The sequence below is a fragment of the Pangasianodon hypophthalmus genome, chromosome 21 (genome assembly GCF_027358585.1).
Source record: "Pangasianodon hypophthalmus isolate fPanHyp1 chromosome 21, fPanHyp1.pri, whole genome shotgun sequence".
NCBI classification, from domain to species: domain Eukaryota; kingdom Metazoa; phylum Chordata; class Actinopteri; order Siluriformes; family Pangasiidae; genus Pangasianodon; species Pangasianodon hypophthalmus.
Genome location: NC_069730.1, coordinates 11,075,293 through 11,094,655, shown reverse-complemented (window position 1 = coordinate 11,094,655; position 19,363 = coordinate 11,075,293). Strand labels below are relative to the sequence as shown.

At 37.1% G+C, this 19,363-nt stretch overlaps 1 protein-coding gene across 1 annotated transcript; it reads right to left on the bottom strand.

Annotated features, from left to right (window-relative positions):
• Positions 1-117: 117 nt before the first annotated feature.
• acsm3 (acyl-CoA synthetase medium chain family member 3) lies at positions 118-19,233 on the bottom strand. Its single transcript, XM_026925863.3, has 13 exons — positions 18,581-19,233; positions 15,703-15,913; positions 13,910-14,117; positions 13,469-13,612; positions 13,042-13,198; positions 11,873-11,952; positions 10,518-10,641; positions 8,947-9,027; positions 8,689-8,790; positions 7,030-7,157; positions 5,963-6,062; positions 4,284-4,403; positions 118-2,726 (listed from the first exon to the last, which is right to left on the bottom strand). The coding sequence occupies exons 1-13, from the start codon at positions 18,791-18,793 to the stop codon at positions 2,640-2,642; spliced, it is 1,755 nt and encodes a 584-aa protein (XP_026781664.2). The 5' UTR covers positions 18,794-19,233; the 3' UTR covers positions 118-2,639.
• Positions 19,234-19,363: the final 130 nt, after the last annotated feature.

The window sequence follows — 19,363 nt, the reverse complement described above, 5'->3', positions numbered from 1 at the left end:
CTCCAAAGCTGGGGCTCACTTCCTGCAGTCACCCCTCTGCAGCACAGACAGAGAGGCCTGGGAGCCAACACTGTGGAAGCTAGAAACATCTACAATAATCACTTAACTACACTGGGGTGTATACACTTGCCAGCCACTTTATTAGGAACACCTGGACATTCATGCACAACAATCACGTGTCAACAATTGTTCAGCCCTAAATTAACAATTAGCTTCTGGATGGAGAATTCCTTGGGATTTATTAAAAACTTTCTGGCTTAAAAACATTTAACCAAAGATCATTTATAATCAGTATACAGATTATAGACTTATAGACTTATACCTGAGTTCAAAGCATACACAGATCAGCCGTAACATTAAAACCACCTGCCGCCATCCCAACAAGTTTGTGGCTATCAGAAGTCAACAACTGTATTCCTCTAGAAAAGCTAACATGCTGGTTAAGAAACAAAAGCAAAACATTCTTCAGAATTTGGCAACACTTCCTTGTTTATATGGAAAATACACCAACAGACCAGATGGATTTATTCCTTGACTAAGGTTTCGAAATGCACTGAAATTGTATTGTGTTAGTAGCATTTTGTGTCATAGCATTTTATTGCCACCCTATAACCAAGACGTTAGCAGCAGATCCTAGCGTCTATATTGCAAGGTGGGGCCTCCATGGATCAGACTTGTTTGTCCAGCACATCTCACAGATGCTCAATCAGATTGAGATCTGGGAAATTTGGAGTCCAAGTCAACACCTTGAACTCTTTGTCATGTTCGTCAAACCATTCCTGAACAATTTTTGCAGTGTGGCAGGGTGCATTATCCTGTTGAAAGAGGCCACTGCCATTAGGGAATACCGTTGCTATGAAGAGGTGTACTTGGTCAGCAACAATGTTTAGGTAGGTGGTACGTGTCAAAATAACATCCACATGAATGCCAGGATCCAAGGATTCCCAGCAGAACATTGCACAGAGCATCACACTGCCTCTGCCGGCATGCCTTCTTCCCATAGTGGATCCTGGTGCCATCAGACCCGAATGCTTGCCCATTTTTCCTGCTTCCGACACATCAACTTCGAGAACTGACTGTTCACTTGTTGCCTAATGCTGCCTAACAGGTGCCACCTGTCAGTGGTATTAATGTTATGGCTGATCGGTGTATTTCTGAGTGGAGTGGCTCTGATTAGTTGTGAATGTCTCCCTCTGCAGTTCAGTACCTTAAAAAGACTTTTACAAAAAATTTTTTGTGTGATTATTTCATTCTTCATATGCATGAGAGACTGTGTGATCCTCTAAGGGCAGTTTTCAGTGGAAACAAAAAACTAAATGATTTTGGATTACATCACAGGTTCCCAGCTCTAGTCCTGTAGGTCCCCCCAGGCCTGCACAGTTTAGTGTTTTCCCTGCTTTGAGTCAACTAGTTAGATAATTAATAGCCCTTCCTAAGTTGAAGTGAATGTGTTAGGGCAGGGAAAACATTAAAATTTGCAGGACAAGGGGTATTCCAGGTCCAGGTTAGGAACCTGTGGATTACATAAATTGATCATTTTCCCCCCTAGGTTTTAGCTAGAGCTCAATCTGTTATTTAAGATGGTCCATGCTGAGTATTAAGAGGAATTAACAGGAGTATACTCGTAGGAGATGAACCATGAACCTGTAGTATAGCTTATTTAAAGGAATATTCCAGTGTTTTTCAACCTAATCTCTATCTATAGCTGTGTAATTAAAGGGCATTTACCAAAGCCAAGAATCAACTCTGGTATCAAAAAAACAAAACAACAGAAAACCAGTTTACTCACTTACAATGGAAGTCGAGGTCAGTTGTTCAATTCAGTCAGTAAACATTTAGAATATGTGATTATATAATGCAAACTGGGTGGCATGGTGGTGCAGCAGGTAGCGCTGTCACCTCACAGCTCCACAGTTTGATCCCGAGCCTGCATTACTGCCTGTGTGGTGTTTCTCTGTATGTTCTTCCCGTGTCAGTTTCTTCCAGGCTTTCCGGCTTCCCCCCAGCTCCCAAAAACTATGCTAGTAGGTGGACTGGCTACAGTAAATTACCCCTATGAGTGAATGAGTGACAGTGTGTACCCAGGATAGGTTCTGGCTCCAAGGCAACCCTGGTCAGAATAAAGCAATTTCTGAAGATGAATGAACGAATGAATAAAGCAAATTTAACGCTATTACACTCAAGACATTATAAGCAAGTACCACATACACAGATTTTCAGTTCTTTTCTTAGTACAGGGAAACATCAAAATTCTTGTCCATGGCAATCACACATATACTAAAGATGCTGTAGATGAAAATTAGGTTGAAAATGCTGAAATATTTCTTTATTGGAGTGTATAAGCACACCTACCTTATTTAATCAGATAAAAACTGACTTTGATTAAAATATTCATACCTGACTGAATTTATAAGTTGTCCTTATGCTTGAAATACCTTGTGAGGAAATTCAGATACCAGGTTGATACCAGGCCAGATGACAATTGACCTTAATTCTTAGATCACTACATCATCTAAAGTGGAATTCTAACTTATTTATGTTCATTATGGCCCTATAATAAATGACAGTATGTGTAACAGTATGTTTAAAATGATGTTGAGTCATCACTGGTATCCAATCACAGCAGTAGCGTATGGTAGTCATGGCAGTCCCCATTCCTTCTTCCTCAGTTCCACTCTCCGGATTTTACCACTCACTGTCTTGGGAAGCTGGTCCACAAACTCAATCTATCATGAAACAGAAACTTCAATTATCAAACAGACAAAAAGCTCTGCACAAGCAAAAAGTGCATTTACTCGAAGTTCAAACTGCAGTGGCCTGAGAGGTACGTTCTGCAAGGCTACTGCAAGACTCCAGTACGTCACAGTGGGGTATAAGGCACGGCAAAGGAAATTTATTTGTATATCACAATTCATACCCTGAGGCCACTCAAAGCACTTCACAGTGACCAAGCAATTTAGATATCAGGGCAGTAGGTAGCAATATAAAGTATAACAGAATAAAACAAAAGTAAAATACAATAAGCACAAAAAAATAGATACACATAGTAACAAAAATATTAAGATAAAATAAGCTTGAAAGACAAATTAAAAGGGCACAGTACAAGTAAAGAAAAGACAATAAATGTTATCCCTGAGTGCTTATTTTCTAAGTAACCTTGACTTAACCTTTAAAATGGCTAAGAGCTTGAGTCTTCTGTGGGTAGAATAACAGTTACATGCAGCTTCTCCCAGCATTTGGTCCTGGCTCTAGACCCATAGATGTTCTCACAGATGTAAGAGACCATGATTTATATCCTTTAAGAATATCTGAGATGTTTTTTGGTCCTAGGTTACTGAGTGATTTATATAAGAGTGGCAGCACTTTAAAATCAATTCTGAAACTTACTGGAATCCAGTGTAAGGACTTCAGGGATGGAATAATACATTCCCTTCTCTTGCTCTTAGAACTCTTGTGGTAGTCACAGCACCCATAAATTATGTTTTACTAGACACAAATCTATATATAAAGTTGTCTGTTTATATACCGATTATCGCTGTTCACATTACAAGCAAACTGGTCCTGGAGTAACCCCTGTCCTGCACATTGCGGTGTTTTCCCTAATTCAACTAACCAGCTAGTTAACAGGCCTTCCTGAATTGCATTGGGTATGTTTGAGTTGCGGAAAAAAACAAAACAAAAAAAAAACCATTAAAATGTGTAGGACACGGGGTACTCCAGGACCAGAGCTGGGAACCTGTGATTTAGGGAGTTAAAAGATGATTACCTACCATGTCTGTTTTACAACAAAGCACAGTATATCCCAGCAGAATTGAACTTCCATGCCCAAGAGCGTTTAGTTAGCAAACATGCTTCACAATAGCTTTGTCAGCAAAGACTATATATTTAAACTATTTAAAACTTTAAAATTAAATTTAAAAGTAGGCTGTTAGAGTTAGACAACCATTTTTCATTTGAAAAAATTAAGCAACAAAGGGTAAGGAAGGTCTTGTGAGAAAAAAAAATAAAAGTAACAAAAAAAGTAAAAGTAACCCTTCACCAAATTCAATTATTTTTAATTTACTTGACTCAAAAACTTTATTGTTATCCTAATAGCATTGATGTTTTTGACTATTCTATATATAAATTGCTTATTTTAACAGACTAATTTTATTTTTATATTTTTTTTTATGCATGATGCTTTGACTGATTTTCGTTTCCTATCCATTGCCATTCTTTATGTACGTGTTTATTTATTCATGTTGTGTGTGTGTGTGTGTGTGTGTGTGTGTGTCTCTATATACCTTGCGGGGGTATTTATATGGAGCTGTGACCTTCTTCACATGTGTCTGCAGTTGTCTGATTAGCTCATTTTGGTCTCTGTGTTTATATTCTGAAGTAAGCACAACAAATGCCTTCACTACCTGAGTGAGAGAAAGGAGAAAAGGAGAGAAAGAGAGCTATAAAAAGAGCTATAAAACTATAAAATTCAGATTTCTCATGAACATATTAACACTGGCATAAGATCCCAATGCAAAAAAACAAAATCTTGCAGTTCAAACATTTTCATATAAACCATATTTCATTTCATGCACAGTTTTCTGTATTAAGCTGTATGGATCTTTCTTCTTCTTCCTTTTTTTTTGGATTTTTTCCCCCATTTTCTCCCCAATTTGGCCTTGCGAATTCCCAGGTACTAGCTAACTCTCCTCTATGACACGCGAATTACCAACCGGGGAGGGTGAAGGCTAACCAGTGCTTCCTTGTGAGAAAAAAAAAATGAAAGTAACAAATCATCATCACATCACAAATTATCATCATCAGAAGTAACCTTCACCATCTTTTCAAACTGCTGCTCATGCTGTGTCACAGGGCTAAGCAGGATCTCTTTCTAATGGAGTTATTTACTTGTGTCAATTTTAATTTTTACTTAAAGCTTACAAAAGCAGATGGTTTGCGTCCCAAACATGTACTTTAACAGCAACAGCACTGCGAGTTTGATTAACTGCATTAATATGTTTAGGAAAAATAGGACGGTTCTAAGTGCAGCATAAACAGCTCACAACTGCCTAGTGTCATGAAAAATAATGATGGGATAGATAGTTTGATTTTCCATTTGAGACAGCACTACTATGTTCTACTATTATTTGTTCATTTAAAAAATATCTCTTAAAATGTTTGTTGTTATATGGATATTCTCTGTTATTAGGTTTTATATATAAATATATAAGCAAATTAAATGAAAGATAAAATTTAAAAAATCTGAAATGCTAAACAAATCTGAAATAAGATTTTAAAAAATCTAAAATGCTAATATAATGTGCAGCTTAATTACTCAAAATGCCTCATTTATCTAACATGTGGTGAAAAACAAAGGATTTGCCAGTGGAGAAAAGAAACTATTACACCATGCTGACGGAAGATAATCAAATTGATGTTTTGTGCATTCTGACATGCTTTTCTGCTCAGCTCAGTTGTAAAGAGTGGTTATTTGAGTTGTCATAGCCATTCTGTCAGAGTGAATGAAGGAAGTATGTCAGACAGTGTTTGTGAGGGATGAGGGATGTTGTGCTTCTACAGAGCATGTTGTTTTAGAAATGCAGAACTACAGAGCAATACACCTGCACCAAGGCATTTGCAATGTGGACTCCATAGCCAAACATGATGATAGTTGTATGTGTAGTAAAAAAAATTCTGTCAAGGAACTAATTTGCCCTGAACTCCTCAGATGAAAGTTTGACACAGAACACTTTCCACAATTCAAATGTAACAAAAGCACATTACTGTGTCTGGTTCAATGAGACAGACAGAAATTCTAGGACACCAGATATTTTCAGGCAAACTAACAATAATTCAGAAAATTCTTCACATAAAAGTAACCTTTTCCTCTCACGTTGGACGTCTGTGATGTAAAACATACATATAAAAATATAACAAATCCATACAAAATAAGTAATGGAACATGCAGTTTTCAGTACTCTACCTCTCCTCTGACTGGGTCAGGACTGCTGACCACAGCTGACTCAGCCACAGCCTCATGTTCTATTAAAGCATTCTCCACCTCAAATGGGCCAATACGATATCTGAGAAAACCAAGCAAAAGAGAGTGGAAGTTCATTCACTGTGTAATGCTATAAAACTCTTTAACTGTCCAAGTGTGCAGACTTATATTCCTTAATGTCCAAGTTACACACCTTTCCTATTAATTTCATTGTAGTTACTATTTTACAGTACACTTTAATTTGAATAACTGAAAAATAACCTGGGAAGTTAAGGAGTTAAAAGATTTAAGAGTCTAAACTGTATAATGAAAATACATTTTTCCTGTTGGCTTTTGTACAAGGCAAGCTTTTTGACAAGTTCCTTGTCCTGATAAAAGAACAGTAATCCTATTCACTTTAAACTCTTACAATATGGGCTGTCAATAAATGCAATATTAATATAAGATCTAACATTTGCTTAAACTAAATATGAGTGGTTTTTTTTACAATACATTATAAAATATTACTAATAACCTAAAAAAGCACTGATTCTTGCCACACAGTATGTGAACAATATTTTGTCTATTAAGATCCACCATGCCTATGATCAAAATGTGCAGGTTCTTTATTAGTACCTAGAATAATGAAGGCTACAGCAGGGGGCAGTCTTTTGAGACTGGTTCTTTCAAGGTTTCTTCCTCATGTCATCTCACGGAGTTTTTCATTGCCACTTTTACCTCTGGCTTGCTCTAGAGAGCTAAATCTACATCCAGATTTCTGTAAAGCTTCTTTGTGACAATCGCTACTGCTAAAGCACTATACAAATAAAATGCAAATGAACTGAATATATACAGTACGACATGTATATATAATATAAATATAAATAATAGTCAAAGCCTTAAATGCTTGTTTTAACATCAGAATAAAATCAAGACTGAGCTTCATCTATTCCATTTTATGCTATTTCTATCTGTTATATGTAATGCTACATAAAAATCTGAAAGGAAAAATAAAGGGAAGCCTCACATAGGGGAAACTATGATGTCATCATTTATGTCACCACTCTTACCCTGCAGACAGTATGACATCATCAGCTCTGCCAATGAACCACAGATATCCGTCCTGGTCCATTATCCCTCTGTCACCTGTGAGGTAGAAATCGCCACGGAAACATTCTGCTGTTTTCTCTGGCTCTCCCTATAGGCAGTATGGGAAATATCAGGGCTGAAAACACTCACAGATATGACCATAAGCTGTTTTTCCCAGTCCTTGGGCTTTTACAAACAGGTCACATTTCTGTCTCCTAGTTTGTAAAAGCCACCAAGAAGCCATAAAGTATGTCAGCAGTTGGGGAGAGTAAAAATGTAGAGCAGTTTGAGAAACACACTGCAATAAATCTCTATGTGCATAATACATACTTCTGGTGTTTAGACCCCTTCGATTTTTGCGCACTTATTTTTTAAATTTATTTAAAGTGATTCAATTTACTTTTTGTAAAAAGTTATTTACAAACTTATTTTAAAGAAATCAAAAACTGAAATCTTTTGTTTAGATAAGTATTCAGACCCTTTATTCAGTATTTTGTAGAAGCACCTTTGGCAGTAATTACAGCTTCTTACTTCTTGCATAAATCACTACAAGCTTTGTGCACCTGGATTTGGGAAGTTTCTCCCATACATCCTTGCAGATCCTCTTATGTTCAATCAGACCGGATGAGGAGCATCTGTGAACTGCCATCTTCAGGTCTTTCCACAGCTGTTCTATGGGGTTTTGACTAGGGCCACTCAAAGGCATTCGGAGACTTATCTCGAAGCTACTCTTTCTTGGCTGTATGTTTTTGGTTGTTGTCATGGTGAAAGGTGAACCTTTGTCCCAGTCTGAGGTCATGTGCAATCTGGAGCAGGTTTTCTTCAGGGACCTCACTGTATTTGGTTACATTCATACTTCCTTCAATTCTGACCAGTCTTCCTGTCCCTGTGTCTGAGAAGTACCAACATGGCATGATACTGCCACCGCCATGCTTCACTGTAGGGATGGGATTATCCAGTTGGTGAGCAATACCTGGTTTCATCAATGCCTGATTGATGGAGTATTTCTGAGGTGGTTGTCCTTCTGGCAGGTTCTCACATCTGAGTGGAGGACTTCAGAAGATAGATTGTCCACTGGATTCTTGGTCACCTCCTGAGTCCCAGAGACTCAGTAGAATAGAATTCACCTGATCTAGAGTGCCTTAGCCAAGAGTATGAATCTAAATGAGATATTTGAGTTTTTAATATATCTGCAAAAACTTCTAAAAACTTTTTCCCTTTGTCATTATAGATTATTTTGTGTAGATTAATGGACATTTAAAGTACATTTAATTTTAATTTACATTAAATTTTAAATCAAACCTATAACCAATTAAAGTGTGCAAAAACTGAATGGATCTGGATACTTTCCAAACCCACTATATGTATATATAAAGACTGAATTTATCGATTTACTTCAATTTATCGGTTTACTGCAATTTGCCTTAGTCACCATGTATGAACACCAATTGTAAACCAATGAATATATATTCAGTTATGATTGCAGATGTGTTCAAATATGGAATCAATAAAGAATTTGTCAGATAAAGATTTTAGATACGGCTGCCAACAGAAGAAACACTTTCTCAGTTAAAGTATTTTTGCAAAACCAGACAAAACAGGATGTTTTTTCCTATCAAGGCAGAAGAGAAAATAGATACCATGTACTCTGTGAAGAGAGAGAAAGGTCTATCTGGTTTCACTCTGATAGCCAGATTTCCTTCTGTTCCCCGAGCAACAATATTTCCTTCTTCATTTATAACCTATGGCCACCACAGAAATCAGAAAAAAGGAGTTAGAAATGAAATACAATTGTCCATCCAATTCATTAATTTACATTAATTTCAAAAATTGGACACAATGAAACACATTAGATGAATCAAAATGACTAAACCTGCTTGTGCAGAGATTATATTTACCTGCACATCATAAGCTGGTGATGCTTTCCCAAAAGAACCGGGTCTAATTTCCATACCTTTGAATGTGCCAGCAATCAAAACCTGATAAATTACCAAAAAGACATTCTCAGATGACAGTTTATTGATACAATAGACCCAACTCTGCTCCTGCTAATCTGTCATCTTATAGAATTAGGACCAAATCAGTTGTGCATTTCTGCTTTATAAAACTGAAGGATAATGTTCTCCTGTAGTTACTTTAATGACTGTTTACAGGACATGTTATAACATTTACAGTGGCACAGGCCCATGCAAGGGCATCTGTAGGCAAATAAAATCAAACTTGCTTTTGTGTGTGAAGAGTGTCTTATCATCCTTTCTGAAATCTAAACATACAGACTGAAAAACAACACTGACCCTGCCAATTCACCAGACATCCACACAATATTAGGTTAGCTTAGCAAACAAATATAATCAAAGCAAAGAAAAATCTGACTCAAACTTTACAGCTTGTAATCTAAATATAAGATCATTTGACTTTATTTCTCTACCCATACTGAAGTATGTAGCATAGTACTCAGACACTTATGCACCAACCTAGAGCAGGGTCGAACTTATGCATGGGTTAACCTGGGCTGTAGCCCAAAAGGGGGCCCTAAATGAATCAAAACCTATGAATGAATATTTAGTTTTTCAGTTCAGCACTCTGAATATTTTCAAAAAAATACTGCCACTGGATTATTCAAGTTCAATACATCGTTGAAATAGGTACTGTGATTTGTTCGGCTGTATGTTGCATTTGGCTTGTGTTTATTGGTTTAGCTTTTGATATTAGTTAGCATGTCTTTTAATTAACGCACAGAGAAGCAGAGGGATACAAACAGTGAAATGTATGTGGTGTTGTACTGAATATCAGCACTCTTGGAATCATAAATTGTCTGCTATTTCTATGTCATCATGATACACTATATGGTCAAAACATCTTTGGACACCTGACCATCACAGCCATATGTGCCCTTTCCAAAACCATGGGCATTAACATGGAGTTGGTCCCACCCTTCGCTGTTATAATAACCTCCACTCTTCTAGGAAGGCTTTCCACTAGATTTTGAAGTGTGGCTGTGTGGATTTGCCAAATGACCCCACTGAACACCTTCAGGATAAACTGCAACGCCTCCTTGCCTGTCATCAGTGCCTGACCTCACTAATGCTCTTGTGGCTGAATGGGCAAATCCCCACAGCTATGCTTCAAAATCCCCAAAGGGGGAGACCAAATCTATAATGGAATATTCACTCAGCACATATGAGTGTGATTGGTCAAGTTTCCACATACTGTTGGCAATATAGTGTATTTTAAATACCATTAAGTATAGTCAATAATTCTCATTATTTATTCATCATATCAAGAGTGCCAATACAATGACTGTAATTATTGCTTGCATCTGTGTACTTATACTGTTATGGTACTCTCAGATTTTGCCAATTACATGTGCATTTTTTAATCAATTGTGAACCCACTGCTCATTGTGTTACTGAAATCAAAATCATTTAATTAAAACAATGAAAGTAAAACATTTCCCTCATTCACTCACAGTCTCAGTCTGCCCATATCCCTCGTAGATATCAAGGCCTGTGAGCTCCTTCCATTTACTCATCACCTCAGGGTTAAGGGGCTCTCCTGCACACAGGCAGTGCTCCAGAGCCTGAAACTGGAACCTGTCTCACACACACACAGCAGTCTCATCAGTATAGTCTGTTTCTGTTCACTGCTACACAGCACAGACTGGCAGTTCCAATTCGTTTAAGTAGATAAAGTAATCAGGGTTATTCAAGCCAAACTATGCCTTTAGATTTACCCTAACTGCATTTAAAAAAAAAGACAATGCTTTGGCTAGTCTAGCTCTATTTGGTCATGCCAATAAAGCTACGCCAGCTTGAATTGAAGTGATTCAATGGATGCTTTAGATAGAACCTATTTGCCATGTCTTCTCTAATTTGCTGTCTTTTTTTTCTGCATTTTCATTGTGCTGGTACTTAGGGTCCCTGGAGGACTAGTGGTTAGGCCACAGCGCTCTTACTGCTGTGACCCGGGTTCGATACCCGGCCAGGAAACCAACCCGAGCCGCTGGGGTTGCGTGCAACAGTGCACTCTCAGTGCCGGTCCCAAACCCAGATAAAATTGGGGAGGGTTGCGTCAGGAAGGGCATCCAGCATAAAACTATGCCAAATCAAATATGCAGACCAATGATCCGCTGAGGCGACCGCTCACAGGAGCAGCCGAAAGAGGAACAACAACATTGTGCTGGTACTTGTTTAATCTTATATTGATCTCTGGGGCAGAAGGAAAATATTTGAAGTGTGTATGCTTGCTCACTGGACAAATAACAGTCACATCCACCAACAGCAGCAGCTTACTTTACTGTTAATAATAAATGTTAATAATAATAAATAAATAAAAAACTTATTCAGTGCAGGTGAATCACCAAAATAGGCAGTTATGCTGTTTCTTACCTAATACTTGGTTAAACTTATCCAAAATTCTTAAAAACAGCACCAGACTTGTCAGGTAAGGATGCCACTAGCGTGTTGACAGAGATCCTGTAGCTCAAGTTCATGGTGCCTATTTTGGTGTTTCACCTACTGTTCTATATAATAATACAATTTTTTTCAAGATGATTTTGCAGACCAGTAAAAAAAAAAGTCCCAGTGTTCTGGCAAGTCACATAAAAACTTGGCCGTCTGCACGCTACCGTTGTCATCCTGGAGCGTGATGGTGTCAGTGTGGCGTTCTGCACGGACATGAAGCACAGATGGCCACCTCAGGGTCTGGCCAACAAAATTACATTCACACAGGCACACAACCTACTGATATTGTACAATAAGGTGTTATTATTGGTGGATATGACTAATGATGACAAAACAGAGGTAAAATTTGTTGATGTATCACCTGGATGGATCCTCCTGTACTAACATCCGATAAGCTGTTGGAGCACTGCAGAAAGTGCTGATGGGATACCTGCAGAGAGTCTAAAACACAAGAGCAAAGTGACAATGGTTTCAGTTTAGCTAGAATTTATTACAATACTACAATACATATGTTTTTGAACTAACACTAGGGTCGTTTCAGTTTGAAATTTTTACAGTAATGTAACCTAAATATATCACAGTTTCATAGTATCACTGTATTCATCTACCAGTTAAAAAACACACAAGCCTGTGGTGAAAATTAAAGGATTTTTTTTTTGTACAAGTCTCTCCTTAACATCCACATAAAGTATATATATATATATATATATATATATATATATATATATATATATATATATATATATATATATATATATAAATAAATAAAAAACAAGCAACAACTGGAAACCAACCCGAGGTACTTGTTTAATCAAATACCCCCATTGTTCTTCTTTTCTTATTTTTGAGAATGTTTCCATAAAATCTCTTACACTGTCAGTACTTATCATGTTGTCATTATAAACAGAAAGAGGAGAGGCTGCAAGGTGAAGTGCTAAACACAAAAAAAATTAACCAGCACGGCAATGTGCAGCGCTGCTTTGCCAAAAACAGATACTTATTTACTTTAGTTCTGGTAAGCAATGCATGCGCATTTGATCAAATAAAAGAATAAACATGCTATTAGTGGCTGCAGAGGTAGAAATGTAATGTGTTTACAACACATGTAATATGTTTACAGTACAGGATTACACAGCCACAGGGTTTTCAGTGCAGTGTGCTTTCCTTGTGCAGCAGAACGGAGGTTGCTGTAGTATGATTTTGGGAAAGTCCACAAGGAACAAATAAAGCCTACATTTTTGGAGAGACGCAGGTGGACACAAAAGGGATGAGAACCACTGGAGTAAGGAACTTGATCCGATAAACAAATGAACATGTAGACAGAAATGCATTTAAATGGTATTTTGAAAACATCAGCAGTGAGGTAACCATACCATCACACACATGAAACCCTAACAACCCTAACTGACACTTTATAGAACATCCAGAACAGAATAGGAAGGAGTTGGTGCTATTATCAGAAAAAAAAACATCCATCAAAGACGCAGGTGTGTTGCTTAAAACAATCATTCTGTTTTATTATAAACACACCTTGAGGACAGTGCTGGTGTCGAAGCGTGGCATATGGTGTACGAACACACACGCTCCCTGAGTCCAGGGAGCAAATACACTGCTCCATGCAGATTTAGCCCAGCCTGTATCTGAGGTGTTCCAAAACACATCACCATCAGTAAGATCTAACCAGTACCTGTACCAACACAAACATAAATTAAATACACACAGAGTTCCACATATAAACAGCATTCTTATTACTGATACCAAGAAATAATTATGGTCCTGTATATTTTAGTGTTTTCTCAGTTCAAACTCACTTCAGATCAGATCACAGTCAGGATTTTAATGAACCGATGCAGTTTAATTGTGTTTTTTCTTTAATGTATCCTCCTGCAGTTTTAAAACACGCATGCACAAACACATGTACACACAGGCAAACACACACACACACACACCCACACACCTGCCATTGAAGGTGAGCCCTAGGCCATAGCTACAGTGGCTGTGAACTGTCATTTTGGGAGACCCAGTGGTTCCACTGGTGAAGAAGATGGTCATAGGTTCGTCACTCCTCGTGTCCACGCACACGTGTTCAGCAGAAGCACTCCTGCAGTTCATAAAGATGTAGTAACTTCACGTGTCTCTAAGAGAGCATGTTTTATCCCTCACTTTCATATACTGGTATACATTGTGTAATTCCAGTGAGAACTAATTAGTGTGTGGGAATTAGCAAATGCAAAGGAATACAGACGTTCACTAGTAGCTTCTGTAATAAAGTAGTAAGCCATGAGAAGGCATGCATTAGAGTGATTTTATGGGTAAGGGTGTTCTTAAGCATGATGCAAAGCAGACCTGACATGGGGAATATGAATGTAAAGGAGAAAAATGTAGTCTACACTCCCACCCCATTACTGCTGCAAGGTTGCCCCATCCTGGTCGCTCTTTGTTGGAAAGCAGAAGCTTAGAGGTCAGTGCGGGACATTGTGGAATCACAGCCTCCATCAGTGGTGCCATACTCTCATCTGTGATCAGACACTTTGCTTGGGAGACCTGCAAACGATGCAGGACGTCTCTGGCTGTAAGCTGGGATGTTCCAGGGATCAGAACTGTACCTGTCAGAGCATAGCATGTGTGTAGATATGAAAAATTAATTCCAGGATTCAGATGAGAATATCTTTACAACTCAGTCACAGGGGTGGAAGGGGGTCAGAAAGGCACTCTATATTATTTATTTATTTAAGCTACATAGAGAATTTTATTTTGGTTATTTTCTACACACAAAAATGGCAAATCCATTAATTCCCGGGAGCTGATCACTTTAACACATCCTGTCTCTTTCACGTCTTTTATTGTTTTAACTTTTGAATATGTTTAAATCCATGCAATGGAATGCTGAAAAACTGAGTGAAGAAAAACTGGCACCACTTTAATGCTCATTTTAAACTTCATTCATGGAAAGCAGCTAAGCTGCAAACTAAACTTTTTTTTGTCATGCTTAAAAAAAAAAAAAAAAAAGTACTTGATTATATACACTGGTAAAATATGTTCATAATATTCGGACAGTCCGATACAGACAGGTTGTGTGATGTATTTACTCAAAAAGGACCTAAACGAAGCTCTGGTCTCCAAAGAATGAATGAAATCCTGGCTAGTGTGAACTGAAGGAATGAATAGTGTGAATCGAAAAGCTTGACCTGCAAAGTAATTAAAGTTTACAGTTCAGTTTCTTACTTTTCATTGTTTGGCTTCAGGTCATGGTGTAAACGGTTTTAAAGAAATTTAACAACAGCCAAAGTTTACTCACACTCAGTGCTGAAGCATACTTACAGGTTCTGAGCATCTCATTTAGAAAAACAAAATAAATGAAATGGCTTTGTAGTTTCGCTTTTACCGCAGTAGCAATTGGATTTAAATCGCCATTTTCTCTGGTTTCTCATTTATAGCCTACTAATAAAACTCCCATCACTACTGGCCTCTAAAACAATACATTTCCGAGGTCTGATTTTGGGAGATCTCTCAGTAGTGTCAGGTAGATGATTGTCAGGTAGACGTTGATGTCAGACAAGCCAAAAATGTGTTTTGGCAGCATAAGTATGAATAAGCCCTGTTCCCTGGATGAGATGATGTCACAGTCCTGGGGTCATGTCTAAAGCTAATCCCCATAAAATATGGTAGGTAAGGTGGTATGGTAATGTATGGTAAGGTCAGATCAAAATAAGATGTAACACAGCATAAGTTCATGTTTTTGTTAAATTTTTTCATGAAAATCACTGGAGGTGATTTTTAACTGAACTGATATTTACTGAAACAATAACGTCTGTTGTTGCAGGTCACAGACCACAGACGTCAGGTCACTCAATTCATATATCTGTCCATTCCCCTTAGTCTGTATTACCTACTTTTTTAGTCTAGTCATTTACGTTCCAGGCAGCTGAAACATGGGTCTGGGCAAGCACAAACCTCCACCTGCCTGATGGTCTAGCTAATGAATTTATCATTTGTCCATCACAGTGTATTACTTTTTACTTATGTCAAACACTGTAAATTTACTATAGAGTTCTTAAGTTCTAGTGCTCAGTCATTTTACAATAGCTTTGGAATTTAATACAATTTTACCGTAACTTTTAGATGAGCCAGTCTGACAGTCTATGACTAATGTGATATTCTGCATGCAGGCATGAGCATGAGTGTGATTACCTGTTCTGAGGCAGGCAATATTGACCAGCCACCACTCTGGAACTCTTGGCAGGATGAGAAGGACTCGATCTCCTCTTACCAAACGGCATTCATCAATCAAAACATTAGCTAGTTGTCTAGAGTAGAAGCCCAGCTCCTCAAAACTCCATCTGATCTCTTCATCTCTATCATTAACCCACCACAGAGCAGGCCAAGATGACTTAGCACCTGCCTACAGAACAGAATTTATTCAACTTGCATTAATATAGCAGGAAAAGTGGTACACAGCTTGCACCAGTCAAAATGAAATGAATAATTTTACACTCCAATATTATGGTTTTTCCCTTATTATTATTATTATTATTATTATTATTATTGTTGTTGTTGTTGTTGTTGTTATTTTCAGTGCAATGCAACATTGTTATTATTATTTGGGATATTTAGTTGAAAAAAGATGGAGAGTAGCTTTAATCAAGCAAAGGAGAAATAAATCGAAAAATATTTAATATTTTTAAAAAAATCTATATATAAAATCTTACATAAATGAGTAGTCTACGTCTGCATTCATTTACTTATTAATGCAAAATTATCCTCCTATTTAATTATGTCTAGAATTGCTTTCTCTATTTGTTCATTTTCTATTTTTGTGTGTTTGCTTAAACATCCGTCCATCTCATCATCCAACTGATATCAGAGTTTGGATTATGTCCATTCTGTGGGGACGCTTCGTTTGCTCCAGGCAGCTGAACACTACCTATATTTCATTAAAATAATTTCAATTTCAAATGTAAAACATAAGTACAAACTTATAATGACAAAAGCCAGTGACAGAATAAGAATATCTTAAATTGCTTTGGTCACTTCATGTTCATGTGATCTGTGCTTAAGGTGTACTTATATGCTGCGCTATCTTTCCAACTGGTGTTCCTCTTTCGGCTGCTCCCGTTAGGGGTCGCCACAGTGGATCGTTGGTCTGCAGATTTGATTTGGCACAGATTTTTTCCACCGGATGCCCTTCCTGACGCAACCCTCCCCGATTTTATCCGGGCTTGGGACCGGCACTGAGAGTGCACTGTCGTGTGAAACCCCAGTGGCTGGTGTTGGTTCCCGGGCCGGGATTAAAAGCGGGCCGCAGGGGTGAGAGCACCGAGGCCTAACCACTAGTCCTCCAGGGACCCCTACTATCATTTCAACTCTAACCATTCATAATCTTTGTGCCAAGAATTAGCAATAAGTATTTCAATTAGAATATTTCAATTTCATGCATATCATTTTAGATCATATCTGAAAAATAAATGTACAGCACTGGTATTTTTTGGCCAGATCATGTCTCTCATGTCTCTCATTCCTGGTCTTAACCGCTACGTCTGTATGTTAAAAATACACTTGTCATAAAGATATAAAATATAGAAATGTAACACACATGAGCAAATAAAGAATAAAGGCATAAAGTAAATTAATATTAAAAAAATTGAATAAAGTAAAATAAATAAGCAGGTCTGCACATAAAATAAATACACGAATTAACCCTTTCATGCATAGTGTCTACACTTATGGACAGTCAATTTAAGGCTCTCTTTTTTTTATATATATTTTAGGAAAACCACCTCAAAATCACTTCAGAGCATTATTATAAATTAATGGAAACTTCTGTAGCTATCTAGATTTGTCATTTTCAACCTATACTAACTTTCTACATTAAAAAATAAATAAATAAATAACAAAAGAATTAAAGTAACAAGAGATTTTGTGCTAGACTCGACTGAAAGCTTCAGATTTTTAAAAACTAGGGTTTGTTTTAAACTAATGTGGGGTTTGGGGGGGAGATTTATTATTATTATTATTATTATTATTATTATTACTACAACACAAATTAATTATTAATAACACACAAATTAACCGTTTAATGCATAGCGTCAACACTTATGGACAGTCAAATTAATGCTCTTTTTTTGTATATATTAGGAAAATCACCTCTAAATTACTTCAGAACATTACTGTAAACTTCTGTAGCTAGATTTGTCATTCTAATTTTCACGAAACAGTTCTACACTGTGTAAATTGTGTATGTTCAGAAATTATATTTTCTATTAAAAAAAATTGTCTTCAGCATTACATATTTTAGACCTTAATATTACAAAAAATCAATTTTAGGTTACAAAAGAGAAAATCTGGATAATGCATTTGAATAATTGATGCATTTCCTAAAGGGTTACTAATGAAATTATGCAATGAATGCAGTAACGTAATGAAAAGACGACATGGTTAGATTTGTGTTTGTATTAGCTTATTTACTGAACCAATTATTTATGAGTTTTATTTTGGCTGTTTGATGTAGATTTCCTTATCAAACAGTATTAACAAATGAGGGGAAAAAGTCAGAATTACAGTCTACTTGTTTTGCTGTCACATGCCAGCTGTTCACTCTTACATATTTCAGAGTAATAATAATAATAACAGTAACAGTAATAACAATAACAATAATAATAGTAGTAGTAATAGTAATAACAGTAACAATAATATTAATAATAATAACAGTAGTAGTAGTAGTAACAGTAATAATAATAACAACAATAATAATGTTGTTATTATTATCATTACTGTTACTACTACTGTTATTATTATTATTACTAACAACAATAACTAATAATAATAATAATAATAATAATAATGTTACAACTACTACCATTACTGTTATTATTACTGTTACTACTACTACTATTACTGTTATTGTTGTTGCTGTTGTTGTTAGTAATAATAATAACAACAACAGTAATAGTGGCAATAGTAGTAACAGTAACAGTAATAATAATAATAATAATAGCAGTAATAATAATAATAATAATAATAATAATAGCAGTAATAATAGCAGTAGCAGTAGCAGGAGAGGATTCAGCACCTTTTCTGTGGATTCCCACACGTCCAGCACATGTTTAGCGAAGTTGAAGAGAGGAGGAATGGCCGGTTTGGGTAAGCGCATCAGACTGCTGTAGTCGGTGAAGTTTTTCGGGCTTGTTGTTTTGGATGTGTGTGTGTGGAGCCATTGTGTTCTTCTCTCCGGCTTTAACACATGAGTTAATAATCCACGCCAACGAACAGCGAGCAGGAGCATTGTTTCTGACGCTAATGTTCACACGGGCTTTATAAACACTAACAGCTGGGAGAGAAGCAGCACCAGGAGGGCGTGGTCTCCCTCTCCTCCACTGCCTTCTCAATTCATCACAAAGTCTTTACAACAGCACCGAACTACTCCGTCTGCACGGAAACATGTCAGCGGGGAGCTCACTTCCTTGTAATAAACTTTCTCGCGATATTAAGTCTTACCTGTTGTTCTGAGGGGGTTGAAGGAGAGGGGCGTTTCCGCTCGCGACTCCTCAGCCAATCACAACCCCCGAAGTTCAGCGGCGGGTCGCGCGCCACGTTCAGCAGTGTTCAGGTCCAATGCACAAGAACTTGTAAAACCTCAGAGCTCCAGGGATTAGGACAAGTGTGTTTACCTCAAATAATCAGCTGTCCAACCAAGTGTCAGGAAAAAGTAAATCATGTCCAATCTCAATCCATAAACCTTCAAAAAATCCATATTTTCATATCAGAAGTTTTTACCATTTCATTATGTATAGCAAATAATCCATGTGTAATACTTGCTATATTTACTCAATATTAAGTTCTGCACAATATTACA